Source organism: Ceratotherium simum, chromosome 18 (genome assembly GCF_057802395.1).
Source record: "Ceratotherium simum simum isolate JZ-2026a chromosome 18, ASM5780239v1, whole genome shotgun sequence".
Classification (NCBI taxonomy): domain Eukaryota; kingdom Metazoa; phylum Chordata; class Mammalia; order Perissodactyla; family Rhinocerotidae; genus Ceratotherium; species Ceratotherium simum.
The window spans coordinates 50,747,230-50,773,729 of record NC_141917.1 but is presented as its reverse complement, the minus strand read 5'-3'; the positions used below and the strand labels follow the sequence as shown (position 1 = coordinate 50,773,729).

At 35.3% G+C, this 26,500-nt stretch overlaps 1 protein-coding gene across 3 annotated transcripts in view; it reads right to left on the bottom strand.

The window, feature by feature from the left end:
• Positions 1-26,500, bottom strand: part of CWC27 (CWC27 spliceosome associated cyclophilin) — a 225,396-nt gene that overhangs the window by 28,370 nt on the left and 170,526 nt on the right. For all 3 annotated transcript variants that reach the window (XM_087443325.1, XM_087443327.1, XM_087443326.1), the window contains exons 12-13: positions 21,494-21,603; positions 17,002-17,105 (exon numbers count right to left, since the gene is read on the bottom strand). In XM_087443325.1, the coding sequence (XP_087299451.1) occupies positions 17,002-17,105; positions 21,494-21,603 (214 nt within the window). The remainder of the gene's footprint in view (positions 1-17,001; positions 17,106-21,493; positions 21,604-26,500) is intronic.

The window sequence follows — 26,500 nt, the reverse complement described above, 5'->3', positions numbered from 1 at the left end:
CAAAACAAAACAAAAAATAAAAACAAAAACTTCCCGAAAAACCTAACCCCAAAAGCTCCTAGAATAGACAAGTGAGTTGAGCAAGGTTGCAGGATATGAGGTCAACATTTCAACATACAAAAATTAATCATATTTCTATGATGAACAATAGGGAACCAAAATGTAAAAAAAACCCCATTTACAATAGCTCCAAAAAAGGAGAAAAATACTCAAATATAAATCAAATGAAACATGTACAGGAAATGTATGCTGAAAACTACAAAATGCTGATGAAACAAAGGAAGGGAGACCTAAACAAATGGGGAGACATACGTGTTTATGAGTCGAAAACTCAACATCATAAAGCTGTCAAGTCTTCACAGATTGATTAATAAACTTAATGAAATTCAAATAAAAACTCAACCAGAAATTTTTTGATACAGATAAACTAATTCTAAAATTTATATGGCAAGGCAAAAGAACTAGAATAGCCAAAACAAGTCTGAAAAAAGAAGAATAAAGTTAGAGGAAACATACTACCTGACTTGAAAACTATAAAGTTATAGTGATCAAGATAGTGTGGTATTGGTGAAAGAATAAACACGTAGATTAATGGAACAGAATAGAAAGTCCAGGAAAAAGCCAACACAAATATAGGCAACTAATCTTTGACAAAGTTGCAAAGGCAGTTCAGTGGAGAAAGGATAGTGTTTATTAATAAACGGTATTGGAACAACTGGACAGCCATGGGAAGAAAATGAACCCCGACCTAAACTTCATACCTGATATAAAAATTTACTCAAAATGGATAACAGATCTAAATGTAAAATTATAAAACATTTAACACAAAAATTAGGGGAAAATCTATGTGACCTTAGGTTAGGCAAGGAGTTCTTAGACATGACCCCAAAAGCATGATTCATGAAAGAAAAATAAATCAATAAACTGGACTACATTAATATTAAATTTTTTTAACTCATTGAAAGATGCTTTTAATAAAATAAAAGTAATAAATAAAATAAAAAGTGAAAAATAATAAAATTTCAAAAAGCACTACAGTGTGGGAGAAAATATTTGCAAATCACATATCCAATAAAATACTTGTATCTAGATTATATAGAGAACTCTCAAAACTCAACAGTATGAAAAGAAACAACCTAATTAAAAAATGGGCAAAAGATTTAGACACTTCCCCAAAAGAAAATAGGGAAGGCAAACACATGATAGATTAAAAATTACTATTGAATGTTAGCTCAAAGCGGGTGTTCTTCAGCAAAAAGAGGAGGATTGGCATGGATGTTAGCTCAGGGCTGATCTTCCTCACCAAAAAAAAAAAAATTACTACTCATTGCTCACTGTAACAAGTGAAACAACCAAAAGACACTTAAATGAAAAGTTAATTACGTCTTCTCACCCTGCGCTTTTGTTCCTACTATCCCCAACCCCCTTCTCCAACACCTCAAGGGTAAGAATGCGGTGCGTATGCAAGCACTCTTTCCCTCAGGGGAGATCCTGATGCCCACAAAATCAACCAACATTGTTTGAGAGCCTATTGTATGCCAGGTACTGGATGAGGTACTATATGCACCAAAAAGCAACAAATTATTTAACTTAACTGTGCCTCAGTTCCCTCATGTGTAAAATGAGGATATTAATACCTATTCCATTGAGTTACTGGGCTGATCAAATGAGCTAAAACTTATAAAGTACTTAGAACTAATAAGACATTATTATTACAATAATCTTTTTGGAGAGACTAGGCACAAATAGACATAATATAACAACTTAAAAACTATAAATACAGTAAATATTATCAATATCCAAATGATATCTAAACTTCTAGAAACAAGGAGAACACTCTCTGTGAGGGGATTACAGAAATGAGGCATGAAAAATGGCTAGCATTTTGCTATGTGACAAGCAAGGGCAGAAGAAAGGGGGACTTTAGGCAAAGAAAACAGTTATGAGCAAATATTTGTGGGTGGGAAGGTACAAAGCGTGACTAATGGACAATGCACGGACAAGAAAGGCATCTTGGAGGAAGTAATATCAAAGCTAAAACCCAAAGAAAAAGTAAGCACTGGCCAGGAGAATCAAGGAGAAGGAGGGAGGGGAAGGGGGAGGTATTCTAGGTAAAGAGGCAGCATGTGCAAAGGCCCGAAAGAGAAGAGGATATAATGAGTTTGTGCAAATACAGGTACTTCAATATGACTTCAACATGATGGATGACAGCAAAGAAAGCAGAGGCTTTGATTTTGTAGGGCCTTGTAAACCAAGCTAAAGGGATTAGATTTTATCCTGAAGGCAAAGAGAAATCAAAGAAATGTTTTTTAAGAAGAGTAGTAAGATCTAATTTGTGTTAGAAAACTCAACTGCACAGTGGTGAAGGAACTAGAAAGGAGCATGACTGGAAGCAAGGAGATCAGTTCGGAAGCTGTCACAGTAATCCAAGAGCCGACGGTGGCTTGAAGTAAAGCGGTAGCAGTGTGGATGGAAAAGAATGGTTGTATTTGGGTAAAAGAAGAAGGCATAATGACAGTTTAAGTGACAAATTAGGTGTGGACAAGTGAGAGAGGACTTAAAGATGACATCCAGGTGTTTGGCTTGAATAACTGGATGAATTTTGGTGTATTTTAAAAAACAGAGAATGCAGAAAGAGCAAGTTTAGGGTTGATAAGTGCAAATATGTGCATACTGTGTTTAGGAGACATAAAAGTGCTTAGGAGACATCCAAATAGAGATGCTTAGTAGGAAGCTGAATACTTGGCTGTATAGTTTAGCAAAGAAATTTATGTTGGAGATAGAAATTTGGCAGGGAACTGCTTCAGTGTATAGATAACTGCATAGGTAACTAAAGGAGGGGAAGATCACTCAGTGAGGGTAGAGTGGATGAGGTCACCAAAGGAAGAAGTGTGAGGTTCAAGAAGAGATGAACTCTAACATTAAAGTGGGGGAGAAGAAGAGTATTCAGTGGTGGGTCCTAGGAAGATGTGGCTAGAGAGACAGGAGGAAACTCGGGTCAGGTTGGTGTTATAGAAGCCAAAGGAAGAAAATATTCTAAATATTTTATTAGAATATATTCTAATAAAAATATTCTAAATATTTTATTAGAAAATATTCTAATAAAAATATTCTAAGGAGGAAGGGGTGATCTATTAATATGATTTCTAAACTGAACTGTGTCTCTGGCTTGAGAAGCATCCTCTGGATTTTAAATGAGAATGGTGTTCATAACACTGGTGAGAGCTCTATCAGAATAGCAGTGGTGCAGTGAAGGGGATGTGTGCAAGTCAGCAGAGACAGTGAGGGAAGAAAGCATCATACAATTCTGCCCAGAAGACCAGGGAGAAGGATAAGAACAGGTTTTGTTCTTGTTTTCTGACTGGAGAGAGATTTCAACACGTCTAAATGATAATGAGGAGAAGTCAATGAAAGGGAGAAAGACACAGGAGAAAGAGGGGATAATTGACGAAGCAAGATCCCTAAGCAGAGAAAATGTAAGGAATCAGCAGTATAGGAGAGATATTCATATTTACTGGAACAGGAAGTAAGGAGAAAAGAATAGATACAGATGATTACCTGAAAAAATATTAGAATTAACAAGGGAATTTTAAAAAATGGCCATACAAAACAAAAAATAATTCACTAGCTTTCCTAGATCCCAGAAATCACCAACTACAAAATGTATTACAAAAAGTAGTTCACAATAGCACCAAAAAGTGTAGAGTGCCTGGGAATAAATCTAATGAAAATGTATAAGACTTTAATTCAGGAAATTATATGACTTTTCTTTAAAATTATTAGAAGAGGGGCCAGCCTCGTGGCTTAGCGGTTAAGTGCGTGTGCTCCGCTACTGGCGGCCCGGGTTCGGATCCCAGGCGCGCACCAACGCACCGCTTCTCTGGCCATGCTGAGGCCGCGTCCCACATACAGCAACCAGAAGGATGTGCAACTATGATGTACAACTATCTACTGGGGCTTTGGGGAGAAAAAGGAAAAAAAAAAGGGGGAGGTTTGGGAATAGATGTTAGCTGAGGGCCAGTCTTCCTCAGCAAAAAGAGGAGGATTGGCATGGATGTTAGCTCAGGGCTGATCTTCCTCAGGAAAAAAAAATAAAATTATTAGAAGAAAATAGTTGATATCCTTATAATCTTGGAGACATGATATTTTTATAACCTTGGAGATAGTAAAGGCCTTCTTAAATGAGATATAAAAAACCAAAAACCATAAAGAAACAGGATGATAAATCCAACTAAACAAAAATTCAAATCAAACTAAATAAAAATTTAGCCACAGAAGCGCATACAGACAGCCAAGGCCCTCACAGCTGCTTGTGGGCCAGGAAATGGCCCTATCTCCAGTCATTGGCCTGCACCACTGGGTGCACTCACAGCTAACTCCTCCAGCTGTGCACCTGTAAGCCCCCAGCCCAACTCCCAATACCAGCTTCTATTGCCATGTGCCTGTGATAAGATCCTGCAGCCATGGTAGTACACACTGACAGCCAGGGCGCCCACAGCTGTCAGTGTGCCTGCAAGTGGCCCAGGCCCCTGGTGCTGACCCTGGCCCTTACCACTCTGCATATGTCTGCAACTGGTCCCTGCCACTGAACAGGCACCTGCAGCTCACCCCTCCAGCTGAGTGTATGCACACCACTGGCTCAAGCCACCACTGCTGCCTGCCCGAGTCCCCAGCTGCTGGATCTGGAAGTGCTGCTGAGGATCCCAACAGCCTTTGCCGATGTTGTGGATGACCCACAGTGCTCATCAAGGACCACATAGTTGTTGATGCTGTGGATCCCAGCGGTCTGAGCTGATGAGACATCATGCCCATCCCCCGGACCTGAAGCTACCACACACCCCTGCACTTGGTGTGCTGCAAAACTAGACCTAGGGTCACAATATGCTCCAGTGTGCCCCTATCCATGGGTGAAGGTCTTTCCTTATTGAAATCAGTCCATAAAGTCTAGAAGAGGTGACAGCTTCTTCAAATGTGCAGATACCTACACAAGGCTACAGGGAAGAATCAGGGAAACATGACACCACCAAAGCAACACCATAAACTTCCAGTAACTGACCCAAAGAAATAGAGATATGGGAATTTCCTGATACAGAATTCAAAATAATTGTCCTGAAGGTGCTTAGATAGCTACAAGAGAACTCAGATAAACAATTTAACACAATCAGAAAAATAATAAAAGAACAAAATGAGAAGTTCAACAAAGAGATACAAAACATAAAAAAGAACCAAACAGAAATTTTGGAGCTAGAGAATACAATGACTGAATTGAAGAATTCAATAGAGAGCTTCAACAGCAGACTGGACCAAGTAGAAGAAGGAATTAGTGAGCTCAAAGACAGAGCATTTGAAATTATCTAGTCAGAGGAAAAAAAGGAAAATGAAAAGAAATGAAGAAAGACTACTGGACTTACAGTACACAATTAAAAAATATAATCTGTGCATCACTGGAGTTTCAGAAGAAGAGAGGGACAAAGGAGCAGAAAGCTTACTTAGAGAAATAATGGCTGAAAACTTCCCAAACCTGGGGAGAGATTTGGACATCCAAGTTCATGAATAGGTCACTCCATAATTTCAATCCAAAATGATCTTCCCTAAGACACATTATAATAAAACTGTCTAATATCAAAGACAGTGATAAAACTTTAAATGCAGCAAGAGAAAAATAATCTCTTTCATACAAGGGAACCCCCATAAGGCTATCAGTGGATTTGCCAGCAGAAATCTTGCAGGCCAGGAGACAGTGAGATGATATATTCAAAATGCTAAAAGAAGGAAACTGCCAACCAAGAATATTCTGTCCAGCAAAGTCGTCCTTCAGAAATGAAGGTGAGATAAAGACTTTCCCAAAGAAACAAAAGCTGAAGGAGTTCATCACCATAAAACGTGCATTACAAGAACTGCTGATAGGAGTTCTTCAAGCTTAAAGAAAAGGATGCTAATTAGTAACATGAAAACATATGAAAATTTACAACACACTGATAAAGGAAGGTATATGGTTAGATTCAGAATACTCTAATATTGTAATATGGTGGTGTGTTAACCACTTAAATCTATAAAGGTTAAAGGACAAAAGTATTAAAATCAGTTATAGCTACAATAATTTGTTAATGACTATACCATATAAAATGATGTAAATTATGACATCAAAAATATAAAAATATTTGTGGGGAGTAAAAAGGTGAAGATTTTGTATCTGATCAAAGTTAAGTTGTTATCAGCTTATAATAGATTGTTATATCTATGAAATGTTTCAAGTAAGCCTCAGGGTAACCACAACACAAAAACCTATAGGAGATACACACAAGATAAAGAGAAGGGAATCAAAGTATACCACTATGGGAAATCATCAATTCACAAAGGAAAACAGTAAGAAAGGAACAAGAGAAATACAAAACAGCCAGAAAACAATTAACAAGATGGCAACAGTAAGTTCTTACCTATCCATAATTACTTTAAATGTAAATGGATTAAATTCTCCAATCAAAAGGCACAGAATTGCTGAATGGAAAAAAAAAAGCAAGATTCAGCTATATAGATCTTCCTTGACTTATGACAGGGTTACATCCCAATAAAGCCATCATAAGTTGAAAGTGTATTTAATATACCTAACCTACCAAACATCATAGCTTTGCCTAGCCTACCTTAAACATGCTCAGAACACATACATTAGCCTATAGTTGGGTAAAATCATCTAACACAAAGTCTATTTTATAATAAAGTGTGAATATCTCATGTAATTTATTGAATACTGTACTGAAAGTGAAAAACAGAATGGTTGTATGGGTACAGGATGGTTGTAAGTGTATTGGTTATTTACCTTTGTGATCGCATGGCTGACTGGGAGCTGTGGCTCTGCTGCCACTACCTAGCATCACAAAAGAGTATCATACCACATGTCATTAGTCCAGGAAAAGATCAAAATTCAAAATTTAAAGTACAGTTTCTACTGAATGCGTATCGCTTTCACACCATTGTAAAGTCAAAAAATCATAAGTTGAACCATTGTAAGGCAGGAACCATCTGTATGCTGCCTAAAAGAGACTTGTTTCAGCTTCAAGGACACACATAGGTTCACAGTGAAGTGACAGAAAAAGATATTCCACACAGATGAAAATGAAAAGAGAACAGGGATAGCTATACTTACATCAGACAAAATAGACTTTAAGTCAAAAATGATAACAAGAGACAAAGAATTCATTATATAATGATAAAGAGGTCAATTTATCAACAGTATATAACAATTATAAATATACATGCACCCAACATCAAAGCACCTTAATATATTAAGCAAATACTAACAGGTCTTAAGGGAGAAATAAACAATACATCAATAGTAGGGGACTTCAATACCCTACTTTCAACAATGGATCAATCATCCAGGCAGAAAATCAGTAAGGAAGCATTAGACTTGAACTGTACTTTAGACCAAGTGGACTTAACAGACACATAGAACATTCCATCCAAAAGCAGCAAAATACACATTCTTCTCAAGTGCACATGGAACATTTTCCAGGACAGATCATATGTTAGGTCACAAAACAAGTATTAGCAAATTTAAAAACAGTGAAATCATGCCAAGTGTCTTTCCCAATCACAACGGTATGAAACTAAAAATCAAAGACAGGAGGAAAACTGGAGAATTCATAAATATGTGGAAATTAAACAACACAGTCCTGAACAACCAATGGGGTCAAGGATGAAATCAAAAGGAAAATCAAGATATATCTTGAAACAAATGAAAATGGAAACACAACATGCGAAACCTTATGGGATGCAGCAAAAGTAGTGCTAAAAGAAAGTTTATAGCAATAAATGAGTACATTAAAAAAAAAAAGAATGATCTCAAACAACCTAACTTCACACCTCAAGGAACTGGAAAAACAAGAACAAACTAAGCCCAAAGTTAGTAGAAAGAAGATAACAAAGATCAGAGCAGAAATAAATGAAATAAAGCACTGAAAAACAATAGAAAAGATCAACAAAACCAAGAGGAAGTTTTTTGAAAAATGGACAAACATTTAACTAGACTTACCAAGAAAAAAAGAGAGAAGACTTAAATAAATAAAGTTAGAAATGAAAGAGGAGACCTTTCAACTGACACCACAGAAATACAAAGGAGCATAGAAGACTACTGTGAACAATCATATGCCAACAAATTGGACAAACTAGAAGAAATGGATAAATTCCTAGAAGCATAGAACCTACCAAGTCTAAATCATGAAGAAATAGAAAATCTGAACATATCACTAGCAAGTGAGGAGATTGAATTAGTAATTGAAAACCTCCCAACAAAGAAAAGCTAAGGACAGGTTGGCTTTGTGGGTGAATTCTACTAAACTTTTAAAAGAAGAATCAATGCCAATTCTTCTCAAACTTTTCCAAAAACCTGAAGAGGAGGGGATGCTTCCAAACTCATTCTATGAGGCCAGCATTACAAAGATACCAAAGTCAGATAAGGACACTATAAGAAACAAAAACTATAGGCCGATATCCCTTATGAATATGGATGCAAAAATTCTCAACAAAATACTTGCAAAATGAATTCAACAGCACATTAAAAGCACCATATACCACGATCAAAGGGGATTATCCCTGGGATGCAAGGATGGTTCAACATACACAAATCAATAAATGTGAAACACCACATTAACAGAATGCAAGACAAAAATCATATGATCACCTCAATAGATGCAGAAAAAGCATTTGATAAAATTCAACATCCTTTCATGATAAAAACTTTCAACAAATTGTGTATGGAAGGAACATACCTCAGCATAATAAAGGCCATGTATGACAAACCCACAGGGAACATTATACTCAATGGTGAAATGTTGAAAGCTTTCCCTTTAAAATCAGGAACAAGACAAGGGTGCCCACTGTCACCATAACTATTCAACATAGTACTAGAAGTCCTAGCCAGAACAATTAGACAAGAAAAAGAAATAAATGGTATCCAAATTGGAAAGAAAGTAGTAAAATCGTCTCTGTTTGCTGATGACATGCTCTCTTATATAGAAAATTCTAAAGACTCCACCAAAAAACTGTTAGAACTAATAAACAAATTTGGTAAAGTTTCATGATATAAAATCAATATCCAAAAATCAGTTTTGTTTCTATACACTGACAATGAACTATCTTAAAAAGAAATAAAGAAAACAATCCCATTTACAATAGCATCAAAAACAATAAAATACTTAGGAATAAATTTAACCAAGGAAGTAAAAGATCTATACACCAAAAACTATAAGACATTGATGAAAGAAATTAGAGAAGACACAAATAAATGGAAAGATATTGCATGTTCATGGACTGAAAGAGCTAATATTATTAAAATGTCCATACCACCCAAGGCTGTATATAGTTTCAATACAATCCCTATCAAAATTCCAATGGCATTTTTCACAGAAATAGAAAAAAAATCCTAAAATTCGTATGGACCCACAAAAGACCCTGAACAGCCAAAGCAATCTTGAGAAAGAAGAACAAAGCTAGGAGGCATCACATTTCCTGATTTCAAACTATATAACAAAGCTATAGTATGGTACTGGCATAAAAACAGACACATAGACCCATAGAATAGAATTGATAGCCCAGATACAAACCCACGCATTTATGGTCACCTAATATTTGACAAGAGAGCCAAGAATACTCAATGAAGAAAGGATAGTCTCTTCAATAAATGGTGCTGGGAAAACTGGATATTCACACATAAAAGAATGCAATTAGACCCCTATCTTACACTACTCACAAAAATTAACTCGAAATGATTAAGGACTTAAACATAAGACTGAAACTGTAAAACTCCCAAAAGAAAACATGGAAAAAGCTCCTTGACATTGGCCTTGGCAATGGTGTTTTTGGATATGACACCAAAAGCACAAGCAACAAAAGCAAAAATAAACAAATGGGACTACATTTAAAACTAAAAAGAAACAATCAACGAAATGAAAAGGCAACCTATGGAATGGGAGAATATATTAGTAAACCATATATCTGATAAGGGGTTAGTATCCAAAATACATAAGGAACTCATACAACTCAAAAGCAAAAAAACAAACAATCTGATTAAAATATGGGCAGAGGATCTGAACAGACGTTTCACCAAATACATACAAATGGCCAAGAAGTACATGAAAAGGTGCTCAACATCACTAATCCTCAGGAATGCAAACCAAACCACAGTGAAATATGACCTTATATCTGTTAGAATGGCTATTATCAAAAAGAGAAGAGATAACAAATACTGGCAAGGATGTGGAGAAAAGGGAACTCTTGTGCACTGCTGGTGGGAATGTAAATTGGTGCAGCCACTATGGAAAGAGTATGGAGATTTCTCAAGAAATTAAAAATAGAACCACCATATGCTCCAGCAATCCCACTTCTGGGTATGTATCTGAAGGAAATGAAATCACTATCTGGAAGAGATATCTGTACTCCCATGTTTATTGCAGCATTAATCACAATAGCCAAGACATTGACACAACCTAAGTGTCCATCGACGGATGAATGGAGAAAGAAAATGTGATATACATATATATATACACACACATATATAGAATGCAATATTATTCAGCCATAAACAAGAGAAATCCTTACATTTATGACATGAATGGACCTTGAGGGCATTATGCTAAGTGAAATAAGCCAGACAGAGAAAGACAAATACTATATGATCTCACTTATATGTGGAATCTAAAAACATTGAACTCATAGAAACAGAGAGTAAAATGGTGCTTGCCAGGGGCTGCACAGTGGGGAAATGTGGAGATGTTGGTCAAACGGTATAAACTTTCAGTTATAAAATCAATAAGTTTCGGGGGGTACAGCATGGTGACTATAGTTAACAATACTATATTGTATACTTGAAAGTTGCTATGAGAGTAGGGCTTTAATGTCCTCACCGTAACAACAAAATGGTAATTATGTGAGGTGAAGGTTGCATTAACTAACCTTATTGTGGTAAACATTCCACAATATATATGTGTATCAAATCATCATATCGTAAACTTTAAACTTACACAATGTAATATGTTAATATTTCAATATAATTGAGCTTGAAAAAAAAGGCAAACAAGAATAATAAAATCAAATGCCATGCCACAGACCATTCTAAAATAGGTAAGGGCTAGTAAGGGGTTGCTGTGGGAGTGGTAAGAGTTGTGTTGTAGCAGGTCTAGGCCAATGGTGCTGGGCACATTTAATTCAGAAAGCACTACTTTGGTACCACTTGAGAATAAGGATCATAAACTGGGACCTGGAATAAGCTTCCCAGGACCTATACATTAGATCATAACCTCTGATAAATAAGGACCCTCATGCCACACACAATGACTACAGATGCTACAGCCCAGCAGTTCTCAAAGTGTGACTTGGGGGCCGGCCCTGTGGCATAGCAGTTAAGAGCTCGCGCTCCACTACTGGCGGCCCGGGCCCGGATCCCGGGTGTGCACCGATGCACCGCTTGTCAGGCCATGCTGTGGTGGTGTCCCATATAAAGTGGAGAAGATGGGCACAGATGCTAGGCCAGGGCCAGTCTTCCTCAGCAAAAAGAGGTGGATTGGCATGGATGTTAGCTCAGGGCTGATCTTCTTCACACACACACACACACACACAAAGTGTGACTTGGGGATCCCTATGTCTGCAATGTCAAAACTATGGTATGAATACTAAGATATTACTTGTCTTTTTCATTCTTATCCTCTCATGAGTGTACAGTGCAATTTTTCAGAGAATACATGATGTGTGGGATCAAAACAGAATGAATGCAGAAACAGATATGAGAATCCAGCTGCTCCTGTTATGCCAGACAATAGAAATATGCAAAGAAAAGTAAATAAATGCCACTCTTCTCACTAAATTTTCTGCTTTGAAAATATATTCTTCATAAAAGTGTTAACATGTAACATGTTCATTATTGTTATTTTTAAGTGATTTAAAATTTCTTATTTAATTTCTAATAAGGTAAATATCAATAGATATATTCCACATACACAAAAGCTATTTGGGATCCTCAAATATTTTTCAGAGTATAAAGGAGTCCAGAGACCAATAGTTTAAGGCCTACTGCCCTAGCTAACACTAAAGGGTAAAGAAGATCTCCTACTTGGTTAACCTGGGCTTTCATTATTCTCACAGTCTCCATCCATCCTTACAGCCATATTTGTGTTTGTCTACATCAACTTGTTACCCATGCCTGGCAATGTCCTGCTTGAATGAAGTGGGGACTACAATGAAAATATTCATTTGTTGTCACAGCATCCTTTACTCAATACATAACTGTACCATATACAAATTACAGTATGTATTACATAAAAGAGGTGTTTAAAGCTTTGCTAATATAAGCAATGAGATAAAGCTATGTCCTTTACTGGTATCTTATGGAGTCTGAATGGATCTAACAATCCATAATCTTTTTTTCACACCTGCATTATTAAATTTTAGATATTCAGACAACTGGTACGTGTTGCTTCTGTGCTATGCTAACTCCAGAGGAATGCTTGAAAATATCTTCATGTTAAATCTTGGTTCTCAGAACTCCAATCTCTAGCAGAAACAAACTGTCTGACTGATGGACAAAACTGGTTTTTAAAGTAAGCCATGGTGCAGTAATAAAACTGAAAAAAAAAAAATCTAGATCCAAAAGTTCTAACCCAAGGATTATCTTAGAAGGAGAGTTTTTCAGAACCAAGAACAACACTACTTAGAGCTGAGCATCCTGAGAAAAGGAGTTACGTTGAAATTTATACCAGTTTTTATTAAAAACAGAAGCAAACTAGACTGTGTTTGTATTTTTTAAAAGTTTACAAGAGCAAAGCATTTCTTCTAAAATGTTATTCTCTCACTAAGTGTTGTAAAGTGCCTTAATTAATTCTTACGATTCTAATAGCCCTAAAAGCAAGTCATAAAAATATTTACTTGGGAGTATAAATTGGAATGACATTTTGAAAGGACCATTTGAAAATATTTAGCAGAAGCCTAACATGCATACCTACTGACTAAGCTTCCAGTTTTAGAAATTTATCCTGAGAAAACTGGCAATGACACAGATACAAGGATGTTCATTACAGTGTGGTGTATAATAATAAAAACTGGAATGAGCCTAAATATCTAACATCACGGGGCTGATCAAGTAGACTGTCATTCATCATATAATGGAATACTATGTGGCCATAATACAAAATATAAAAATTATATCCTAAAATTATGTATGGCAAGGAAAAGTATTCACTATATATTGCTAAGGGAAAAAAACAAGTTATAAAACTGAGTATTACATGATCTTATTTCCGGTTAAATTATGTACATGCGTAAAAATATCTGGAAGGGTATACATGTATAAATTAATAGTATTTGCTGTTGAGTTTGGGATTACAGGTGATTTATTTATTTTATTTTATTTATTTACTTCTTTTGAGGGGTCTGTACTCTGGTTTTCTACAGTGAACATCTTTTCCTTATATAATAAAAATGATCATTAAAATATTTACTTGAGGCAACCATGCAGTTGTTAGTGTTTTCCTATTCTTATAAAACCGAATACTGTATGTCCTATGGGAAAGTGGTGGAGGGGAGAGAGAGAGAGAGGAAGAGAAAGAGGGAGAAAGGCAGATAGACATTTATATTGATTATTATTTTATCACGTATATTTGTTGTGAAGTTTTAAGTTAACCTTAGATTTAACACTCTGGAAAGAATTTTCAATGGAACATAGTTGTGAATAGTTAGTGTTCACAAGATCGCAGTCTACCCTCATAGATTTAATTTCTTTCCTCTCCTTGGAATGCCGATTTTTTTTGTGTAAGGAGCAGGTGGCTTTCTTTTTTTACGTCTCTCCCCTGCCTTGTCAGACACAGCTCTCTCAAAACTTCTTTGGGAGCTAACCAAGCTTTATCTAACCAAACCGAAAATGGCATATGGACTTCATCCACATGGTCATACGAATCCTTTGGCTGATGATTCCTGCCAGGTATTTAATCGGTTTTAAAAAATCCATGCTTGAAGAAGGATTCTATAGCTATAAGAGTGTGATGCTCTGGGACAAAGAAAGTAGTGGCAGAGAGGCTACTTTAGCTGTGACACTAGAATATGGTGCACATCACTGCCACCAAATATTGGCAATATGTAGCCCAACAAAGGAAGAATCCTAATAATTTTGAGTGAAAAATTTCTATTATGCATAGCTTAGGTCTACTAATAACACTTCCTTAAATGCCTTGTTGGAAATCTGGGAATAATTATCAAACACCATATACAGTGTTTACAATAGAATCTTATTTCTTTTCTTTCTCTGCTCCCCCTCTTTTTTTTTTTTTTTTTTTTTGCATAAAAACTAGAATGCTGCTGAATGGTACCCAAATGTCTGTTGTATACCATGCCAATACAGCAGCTCAGCCAAAAATGCGAGAAGAAGAGTTTGCCAAGTAAAAGAAAACATAACAAATTGGTAATGGTTTCTATCTTGACAGAAAATGAAAATGATCCCTCAATGTGTGGTCACTCATGCGGACACATAAAAATGTCTTAGAAGCAATCATTTTACCTCAGATAACAGACCCTGACAGTGTAGTACAGCATTGGCTGACTTTCACTTCTTAGAAAAGCAGCAACCGTGACCTACAAAATAGTCTGGGAACCATGTAATTTATGCATAACACACATGCACATGCCATGCACTCATAATATTTGCTATAAATCATTTTGAATACAAGACTTCTTTTCTGAGTGGAATATATTTTATGAGAGATGATCTAAATCACCAGGCACTTGATAAAGCTAAACTGGTTTATTTATGAACAGACATGACGTTGTTGCTCATCAGGTGACAAAATTTCAGTAGTCTATATTGCAATAAAAAGGCATTATATAAGGGCTCCATGTATTCTATATGATTCCTTATGGTGCCTTGAACACTAAAGGTATTTTATTAGATATTAGATAAAACAAATACAAAAAATGTGTAGGTACATAGTGTACATTTCTGACTTTCTGTTTAGGAGACTGCAATTGAAAACAGAAATGTAACACTCGAAGACTTGGTAATGGTTCCTTTAACTTATTTTCCCTTCCTTTACCACTTATTTTTGTTCCCCAGATGGAGAACTGGCCAATGTCATTGACCAGTGATTTTTTTCCCCCATCTGGTGAAATTTTTCCATTTATTTAACTTTCTAATGAGGATGGTAGAATATTGATTGTGCTGTGAAATCATATCAAAAATAATAATGACACTTTTAAAAACACTAATTGATATCTGAAGCTAATGAAGAATTCAAAATGAGAGAATATTGAACCAAGGGACTAGGAAGAACCTGGGGAAGTTAAATGGTCTTGCCAAGTTGAAAGTAAATTTGAATCCTGTGGGTTATGAGTTTCAAATGAAACTTCTGGGTTTAAATTTGTTGGTGACTTTCCTGTTCAATAAAAAAGGACTTAAATGGCTTATAAAAAGGTTAAAAAAACTTATTGGGCATCAGACTACTTTTACAAAACACCATCTTGATGAGTTAAGTGTAAATGAATCAGAAACACATGGATCATATTTCCTTAAAAAAGGCATATGGATTCAAAAATAAGGGGAAGAGGACTTGGCAAAACATTTTTTTGTGTGGTGGCTGAACCCAAAACATTTGAAAGATATTTTGAGACATTCAAGGAATCCAAAATAAAACTAAACCTGTCCAGTCATAAAAAACAGAAAGTTCTTCTATGCAATGTGAATTTATCTCTATGGGTCAATCAACACTCACTGAGCCTTCACTTTTGGCACAAGGCTACGGGAGGAGCCGGCTTCTGCCTTTAAGCAGCTAAGAATTTAAGTATAAACAAATATAGATAAGTAATAAAAACCTATTAAAAGAGACCTAGAGTTTTACAAAAAATTGGCATCATAACCCAGATCATGCAGAAACTATATACTGAGAAATAGACAAGTGCTTTCAGGGTCCTAGGCTAGTGGGATTCATTCCATTGAAATCATCATGCCCTCAGTCCTTTTGATTAAATTTATATATAGTTGCAGAGTCTTACTTGCTTAAATGTTTTCTTAATAAGTGTTTTTATGTCTTTTTTAATGTGTGTCCCAGCCCTCTTTCCTCCACCCTCTAGATTTGTGAGTGCTCAACAAATCTTGCTGACTGGTTTCCTGGAGGCTGAGAGTGTGGAACAGAGTTTTGAAACAGGGGAGAGACGCTGTTTGGCAGAGAGGAATGAGGCTATGATTCTGGGTTAGGGTAATGCCACATGTGACAGTTCAGAGGCTCCAGAGGGTGAGTCATGTGTGGGGGGTGACCCGCTGGCTTGCTTGCAGCCATGTGCCTGAGCCAGGGTGTAGTGGGAGGTGGAGGCAGTTAGGTGTGGGGAGGTCTAATAGACTCCATGAAGTCAACTGGAGGACAGAGGAGTGTGATAAGGGAAAGTACAGTTCTTACTGTTTTTTTTTCTTTTTGCCAGTATAGGCTCAAGTGCTAAGTACAGGACTGTACAAGTCATTAATTCCTTTATTTCTTATCAGTGTCCTAAAAAGCTGAAAAATATCCAAAGATAAAAATAAGTTAACTATGTATGTATTGCTAGGATCCTGTAGGTCATAAATTTGAAGAGGACCTTAGCAGGATTATGAAATAGATTAGTGAGTTCTAAAATGTTTGTGGGAAAGTGTAAAAAATTAATGATTTAGAATATTTTAAGGCTGTTTTCTAGCTGTTTAATGCGAATCTTATCTTTTCCACAATATTAGCAAGTTATTTGGGGCTGGGATAGTGTCATATATTTCTTGTGTGTTTTCCACAGGCTAGCAAAATACTGGGAGCACACCCAACACTCAATAAATGCTTACTGACATGAAATGCAGTGAAAGGGTGCTGAGGCCCTGTAACGATGAGTGTATGATTGAAGGTAAAGTCTGAAAAAAAAAAAAAGGACGAAGTAGTGGAAATGTCCTCATTGTGCCTCTGCCCTAAGCCTATTTGTTCATGGCTAATATAAAGAAATCAAAGCCCTTACCATCCTTCATCATCTTCTACTTCTGTTTCAGACACGTCGTTTTCAGGAGTTTCCGCAATTGCTTGAGTGAGTTTGGATTTAAACTGGTTCAGCAGTGCAAGGGTCTGAAATGACAATTAGATTGCCAAGTTTTCTGGTAAGGATAAATTTAATTTTAGAAGAGACACAAATTTATTAGGAAAGAAAATATTCAGGCAGGATATAAAACACTTAGATAAATTTTTAATTTTGAAGGAAAATAACAAAACTGCCTGCAAGCTACAACAGTGATTGATATTCACAAACCCTGACATTGCCCTGTTTGCATTTGCACTGACAATTTCCCTCAGAGATATGTGACCATTTTCTGATTTGGGGAACGTAAATTTGCTTATATAGAAGATGCTTAAACTTTAAAATCATGCTTATTAATAGCTAAGTTTTTAATGTCCACAAGAAAAGGAGGTACTTCATTAAGATATGTTAAAATCAAAAACAAAAAACCAACAACGAATAGTATTTTTCATTGAACAAATTTCCAAAAATGTAATACTATCAATGTTGGGCAAGGTGAAATGAATAAACACATCAACTGTTAGAAGATGGGTAAACTGGAGTGATATCTTTAAAAAGCTGTTTATATGTGTCAGAAACTTTATGGTGATCACTCCCTTTGATTCCATAATTCCAATCTTGGGAATACATGTAGAAAAATAATCTGAAACACAGAAAATGGCTTATGCAAAAGATGTGCTTTGCAGCAATATTCATACCAGTAGAAAAATGGAAATATATTAAATTTCTATCAATAAGAAACTAGATAAATTTGGTAAAAAGCAGTGAATATGCTATTACACTATTATTAAAAATTATATACATAAAGCATTACATTCTATTGTTAAATGAAAGAAGTAAGATACAAATATCATGTTGAGTATGTATTTTTTAAAAAGGGACCATTCTCCTGATTCTTGTTTGGCTCCCACACCTTTTGTGGGTAAGAAGAAACAACAAGTGTCTACAAGTTTGTAATCACATTGTCCCCTGGCTATACCTTAATGGTCTACTCTAGAATTTCAGCAGAGAACAGAAGTTAGAAAAAGATTTTTTTTATTCTACAGTTTTAAAAAGTACATAATTGTGAAATGGGATAAAGCACTACCTGTCTAAAAAATCAAGTGTTTAATTAAGATACTGATATAATGAATTTAGTACTAAAATATTCAATTTCATAAGGAAAAAGATGTGTGATAGTTCAATAGGTGAATAACAGGTATAGTAAGAAGTCACAATAAATTGCAAAGCTCCAGAATTTACCTAGGAAATATCATTAAGACCACAGTTTATGAAAAAATTAAGTAGGTTTTGGTGGTCTAGAACCTCAGCTCAATAAAGACAGGTGGTGCCAAAATACTTGCAAGGAACAGAGGCAGCTATTGCTAAAAAATGACAGAGAAGTGCCTTATATGTTTCTGCAAAATTTAATGCCCACATGGACAACAGCTGAAAATATACACATTACATAGCTGCTGAATGAGATGGGTTTTGGGAAAAAACTATAAATTCCGACAGAATATCCTCACAGGCATTCTGAGGGCTGCCTGGTGTGTTAGGGTTTAGATATTTTATCTGTTTCTAGAGTAGTAATTATGGGACTAAGCTCTTCAAACAATGTTAGATAAAGAAAGCATCCCTTGTTTTTAAACCTTATTTTTTATTCATTAACAAAATCCTTTTGATTACAAACTTTTATTGTATTTGCTTTATAATAAGAAAAAAATGTTATTGTAGAAATATTAGAAAATAAAGAGAGGCAAAACAAAAATATCTATTATTCCACCACTCAGAATAACCATTGTGGACATTTTGGTATACAGCCTTCAAGGTTTTTTATATGTTTTTGTGTGTGTGTATGTGCTTATATATCTATATCATATTATATATATAAAATACAGTATTAATATATATAACTAATGTATATTTATAATTTATGTATAATAAATATAAATTTATAATATCATTAACCTGTATCTATATTATTATCAATATATATTAATGTTAATATATTATATTATAATATTAATACAGTTAATTAACATTACAATATTAATATAATTAATATTACAATAATATATTATATTATAATATATTAATACTATACATAATATTATATATTTATATATGTATATTATTAATATCTCTCTACATATATATATCTCCATATGCATATCTCTTTATCTATCCATCTACTGCTTAAAAGTAAATCCTATCGATTTTTAACGGTGGACTTGCGCATACTTGAAATTGTCTTTTCTGAAGACATAAAGAAAAATGAAAACAAAGGAGACTTCTTACTGGAATGAAATTTTCAAAGCTCCTAGCAAATTATGCTAGACCTTGTTCTTTTTCCTTGAGTTAAAAGTGGCAAGGCAGTCTGTTTTTGGAGCCAGTTAATGTACTGCTGGCATTTGGTCAAACAAGGGGGACTGTGATAAACAAAAAAACATCCTCCTGGCCTTTCTTAGCTTCTCCTATATGCATGATTGGACTTTCTCTAGCTGCATTCTAAAGGCAAGAGAGGACACTAGGCAGAAAAGCAAACATCACAAAACTAATGGGGTGGTGACAATATAGGCTGAAGAAGATAGGATCTGCATAGAGGCATTTTTGTGTGGCATCTACAGGGGAATTAGTTTTCTGGCTTCCGCTTGAAGGAATGAATGGCCAACCACTTACATCAGCACAGTGCGAGCCTTCCCAGCATGGAGAAGCTGTTTTGAAGGGGCCCTGCCTCAGCAGACTTTGTGCATGTGTATCTACACTTAAGAGTCTGTTAAATGGCCTCTGTGCCTCCAGTCCTGCCCTGGGTCCAGTCTACTCTCCATACTGCACCCAGGCTGGAGGGATCTTCCCAAACTGCAAATGAGATCAGATCACCTCCTCCCTTCAATGGCTCCCACTGCCCTTAAGGTAAATCTGAACTCCTTAACATGGCTCAAAAAATACATCACATGAACTGGCTCCTGCTTACCTCTCTAGCCTCATCTCTCATTCTCTTAAGTTTATGTTCCAGTTCATACTTAACATCTTTTAGTTCTTTGTAAAGAGGTCAAAGATTTCTCATGTACTATCCCTTTTGTCTAGCCACATATCTCCTATTCAGCCTTCAAAGCTCAGCTGACAAATCATTTTCTCAGGGAGGCCTTCGCAGATTCTTAGGCCATGTCAGGTCCTACTGCCATACTTTTACACAATTTCCTGTACCTAACCTGTCATAGTGCTTATCCACTTTTATTGGTACTACTCATTTAATTGCCTCTTTTCCCTGATAGCTCAGAGAGGACAGAGATGTGTCCACCTTGTTCACCACCAAATACAGTGATTAGTACATGGTAGGTTCTCAATAATTATTTGCTAGGAGGGAATAAAGAGGAATGCAAGAATAAGAGTGATCCCTAGCATCTCTGGTAGTATCTTCACTACAGTTGCTATTCACAGGACTTGGTGACTCCTTGAAAGCAAGTTAATAACGTACTTTTTCTTAATTTCATTTGATGTGCTATTTCTTTTGAAAATTGCACATAAATTAGTTCTCTGTAATTACAATTTCCTATACTTGACTTCTTGTTGAACTTTCCCTATGATTATTTTCATGCTAAGTACTGATGCAGGATCCTTCCTTACCAGTAATTAGGTGTCATTTATAACATAACTCCTGATTAGATTAATTTATGCGAACAGGCTTGGGCTTTTTAATTTACTTTTATTTTGCCTGTCTTATTTATATGCCTAAAATGGCATGCTCTCATATATATATATATAGGCAGCACCAAAAATAAATGATTTTGGTCTGCCACCTAGCTTTTCAACATGAAGGGCTGCTGAAGAGATTAGGTTTATCGAATGCCAAGTGCTGCATGTGTACAGCTGACTCCTAAATTGTTGAGCTAGCTTCTTATTTCTTTTTATTCTTGATTTCTGACAATCTTCTCATATTATTACTTTAAGATTCAGGAATTACTTGCAATAAGCAGAGTTTTATAATATTATTTACAGTAGAAGTCAACTAGTGGATCAAATGCCTTATTTATAGGCAGTGTACAATGTCAAGCTGAGCTAGCTAGTCAGCATGTGAGATGCTGGGCTGGACAAGACCTCCCCATCATTTATAACCATCACTTCTCCATTCCATAAAATTCACTTAGACAAAGGTTCTACCTGAGTATCTGATAATATGTGGCTTTACAAGGTTCCTGTGCTTGATATGGGAGTACAATGTTGAAACCTGAAAGTTTTAGGCTTTTTGCCTAAAACATCTAGAAAGAACTCCATCATCTGGACCTTTGGATGAAAGGCCAAGATCCTTGTCACCCCACCCTATGTAAATATATCTGTTTTCATTTTTAAGAGGTAGTGCTTCCCCTGATATATAATCAAATCAGTCTCCATTAGCAACACTTGAAGACAATTAAAAGGCAATGAATTACTTAGGGATTTTGGTTTATGAAGTTACCTGGTCTTCACGGGAAGTTCCCTTCTTTGGCTGCTGCTTCCTCAAAGCTTCATACTTTTGCTTTTCTCGTCTGTATTCTGCAACAGCACCATCTGGAGCAGACTCTTCCTCTGAAGAATATAGAATATTCTTAGAATAAATAGTAAAAAGGCTCTGTGGATTCATATTAATGTCTATGTTCATGTCACTGAAGAGGAGGTCAGAACCTGGGATTGGTTTTCCTCCATTTAACTTAAAAATCAAACCAATAAACTCCACCAGCTCCACAACTATTTCCTAGATTAGAAAGGGATTGATGTTAATTTATCAACCAATTTTATAAACATCTTTATTATATACTATACTATTGTAGTTCTCATTTGTACTCATTTGAGTATAAAATCACCTATCTCACTTTGAAAATAATTAAGATTTTCCTAAAATTCAGCAAAACCATTTTACATTATTCTCCTGACTTACAAGATATAATCTTTCAGTATTGGTTGATTTTCCAATTACCTGCCACTTTTGCTCCCTACTTAAAACAACAACAAACAACTTCAATTTGATGGCATCATAAAAAATAAACATATCTAACAAATAAGTCAGTTAAGATAGTTACCAGTGCAGACAAAATAATTTTTACTAAATTAGAAATTAGAAAACAAATCTATGGATTTGATCCTGCAATAATTCCATGTGAAGATTAGTTAACATCTGGGTTCATAAATCACAGTTTTGCCTCAAAAAAAAAAAAAAGTATTAACATTACAATACCTTACACGCATATATATTAATGAAAATTTGTGACAAAAAAAAACAACCTATCTTTTCTCATCTTTGACTGGCAAACCAAGACGAGCCAGATGTAATCAAGAATGCTAGTAATCTTTCTACTCAAGCCTTAGTTTGTTGCTTGCCTCTTTGTTATCTAGTTTGAAGAATGTTATTAATGTGCAATGTATTAACAATCAGCCATTTTGTTCAAGAGATTTTCTAGTTAAAAAAAATGTGTGAACTAAGAAACAAGTAGTCTTTTTATGTTTACCTAATATCATTATTTTGATGTAACTTGAAAGGAATAATCAATTTTATAAACAATTTTATATGGAATCATTAAAAGTGTGTCCAGCTCGGCTTTCAAGACTGACAGCTATAAATATTAAAAACAGAGTGCAATAATGAAAAAGAAAGTGTTACATACAGAAATAATATTTTAGGCATATATGCTTAATAACCACTAGTGAAGAGAGGATGTTAATAATTGGTATATATAAAGTGATTTCTTATAATGGGTTTTTAAAAATTACTTTCACGTTTTTCTATTGAATTACATCTTTGAATACCTCTCTTTTTATCCTATAGTAATTGGCTTTACATCACCCTGGGATAAAGATTAAGCACCTTAACGTGACTTAGGAGTCCCTGTATGAGGCAGCTAATGCTTTCCTTTCCAGGCTCATCTCTTACAACTCCTTCCCAGGATCCACCTTGAAGTGCTTTCATTTGCCTTATCACTATTACTTTCTGAACTCTCCCTGCTCTCTTGACCTCTAGCCTTTGTACATGCTGTTCCTTCTTTCAGGTATACCAAAAACACTCCATCTCTCCATTCCCCAATTAACTTTCCTTGCTTAATTCCTGCTCATTTTTTTAGGTCTCAACTAGGCTGGCATTTCCTTCTGGGAGCCTTTTCTGATTCCATGCCTGAAATCTGGTTTGGATGTACTTCCTTTGAGCTTCCAGAGCACCCTTTAGTGCTCATCACACTTGGTGGTAATTTCTTGCTTTCTCTTCTTTAACCCTCACTAGACATTAAATCCCTTGAGGACAAGTCATATTCCCCTGGGACTTAGAAAAATGTTTGGCACATGTTAGAAGCTCAATAAATAGTCAACTAAATGAATGAAGTAATAATGAAACTGGAGAAGAGGAAAACAAGAAGGTAGCGGGTCAATCTGGCCCCCCAGGATCACAGTTATAGACAGTATTTGCCATGCATCTGGATGCATCCATCACATTTAGGGAGTCAATAATATTTCTTTTCTGCCATTTCCCTATGGCAGAATTTCATAAAATCCTTAGAAAAATTCTCATGAGTATCCCTAGGACTGTTTAATGTTTTAACACTTAAATGCAAAAGAGCAAGGACAAGTTCTTTACTTAGATGTTCAGCTACAAATGACTGAAAACTTTTATTTGTAGTGAGAATTTTTAAATAAATGGAAAGGCTGATATAAATGAATTTGGTCATCTCACGTCACAGGTAAGTCAAGCTTACAACCTTCAGAACACATTCAGCTGACTTTAGTGTTTAACACGCATCTCCTTAAATATGGTCCCCTTTAGCAAGGATCAGCCACTTGATTCACTTTTTAGGAAAGTGTAGGAAGCAGAAAATTTTAAAAAAGTTGTGCCACAAAGAAACCTTAAAAATCAATTAAAAAAGTCAAGGATAGGCAAAATAAAGTAAGGAAGTTCTATAGCTAAGTTGCTTATAACATTAAAAGGTCTCCTAATAACTTAGAAAAAATATTCACCTTATCTTGGAAACTGAATGGTAGTGACAGAATTTTTTTAAATGGCTATACTGAGATATACTTTATGTATAGTAAAATTCACTAATTTTGAGTGTACAATTTGATGACTTTTGGTATTGTATATAGTACGTAACCTCCACTGCAATCAAGATATAGAACAGTGCCATAGCCCTAAAAAGTACCTTAGTGTTCCCTTACAATCGATTCCTCACTTCTTTCCCTGGCCCCAGGCACCACTGATCTGCTTTCTGTCGCCATAGTTTTATCCTTACTAGAAACTCATACAAATGGAATCATACATTATGTAGTCCTTTATGTCTGACTTTTTCCACTTAGCAAATATTTTTGAGACTCATCCATGTTGTTGGGTGTTCTTTTCTATAACTCAGAGTATTCCATACTATAGATACACTCTAATTTGTTTATTCTTTCACCAGTTGGTAGACTTTTGAGTTGTTTCCAGTTTTTGGCTACTATAAATAATGCTTCTGTGAACATTCACATACAAGTCTGTTCGTGGACATATATTTTCATTTCTCTCGGGTAAATACCTAGGAGTGGGATTGCTAGGTTATATGATAAGTGTCTGTTTAATTTTACGAGATACTGTCATAATGCTTACCAAAGTGGCTGCACCACTTTGGTTGCATCATTCCTACCAGCAATGTAGGAGAGTTTGAGTCACTCCACATTAGCAATTATATTTGGCACTGTCATTTAACTTTTGCCATTCCAGTGGGTATGAAGTGGTATCTTATGTGGTTTCAACCTCCATTTCTCTGATGACAAGTGATATTAAACATTTTTATGTGCTTTTTGGTCATTCATATATCTTCTTTTGTGAAGTGTTTATGCAAATCTTTTGCCCATTAAGACATTTTTTCCTTATTACTGAGATTTAAGAGTTTTTAAAAATATATTCTGGATACAAGCCCTGTGTTAGATATATAGTCTGAAAATGGTTTCTCTCAGTCTGTGATTTACCTTTCCATTTTCTTAAATGTATCCTTCAAAGAGCAAAAGTTAAGTTTTGATAAACATCATTTTATCAATTTTTAATTTTATAGATCATACTTTTTGTCTTACCCAAAATTCTTTGCTTGCCCCAAGGGTTCAAAAGTTTTGTCCAATGTTTTCTTTTAAAAGTATAAAATTTTAGCTCTTTTGTTTAGCTATATGATTTATTTCAAGTTATTTTTTGTGTATGGTATAAAGTAATGGATGAAGTTATATATTTTTTAATATAGAGATATCAATTGTTATAGCACCATTTGTTGAAAGGAAGAAAAAGGCTTTCTTTTCCCTATTGAATTACCTCGGCACTTTTGTTTAAAATTAATTGACTATGTATGTATGAGTCTATTTCTGGATTACCTCTCTTCTGTTCCATTAATCTATGTCTCTCTTTATGCCAATATTACATTGTCTTGATTACAGCAGGTTTATAGTAAGTCTTGAAATCTGGTAGTGTTAAGCCCTCTAACTTTGTTCTTGTTTTTCAAGATTATTTTGACTCTTCTTGTTCCTTTGCCTTTCCATATAAATTTTAAAGCAGTTTGTCAATTCCGAAAGTCAGCTAGGCGTGGAATGTATAAATTAATTTGGGGAGAACTGTTATCTTAATTAACAATATTGAATCTAATAGAATTTTACTGAATTAATTTGCCACTGTTTTTGAGGTCTGTGATGTAGTAGTCTTGGTTCCAACCATCATGGCAAGTGGTGGTGCTGGTTGTCGGGTAGGAGTGGTGAGTAGTTATTTTTTCTCATCTTTGTAACTATCCCAGGACCAGTATTTCAGAGATAGGAATGTTCTGAAACAAGTAAAGGTAATTATAAAATGATGGGCTGATATTCATTCTAGAAGAAATAACATGAAATATCAAAAATAAAGAATAAGCAGTTTTTATAGAATGGAAAACAAATAGAGAAGTACCTCTCTTCTATCAAAATCTCATGGGAATATGAAAAAGAAGGTATGGCTATCTGCAGCTTCATGTTCATTGCAGCTTTATTCATAACAGCCAAGATATGAAAACAATCTATGTGTCTGCTGAAGGCCAAATAGAGAAAAAAAATGTGGTATATACATACAACGGAATACTATTAACCCTTAAAAAAGAAGGAAATCTTTCTTGCCATTTGCAAAAACATAGATGAAACTGGAGGACATAATGCTAAATAAAATAAGCCAGACACAGAAAGACACGTAACACATGATCTCACTTTTGTGTGGAATCTAAAAAAAGTTGAACTTATAAAAGCAGAGAGTAGAATGGTGGTTGCCAGGGGATGGGGGTTGGAGAAAATGGGCAGCTATTGGTCAAAGGGTACAAAGGTTCAATTATTTGGGATGAATAAGTTCTCGAGATCTAATGCACAGCACGGTGAGTATAGTTAATAATACTATATCGTATACTTGAAATTTGCCAAGAGAGTTGATCTTGTGTTCTCACCACACACACACACACACACACACACACACACA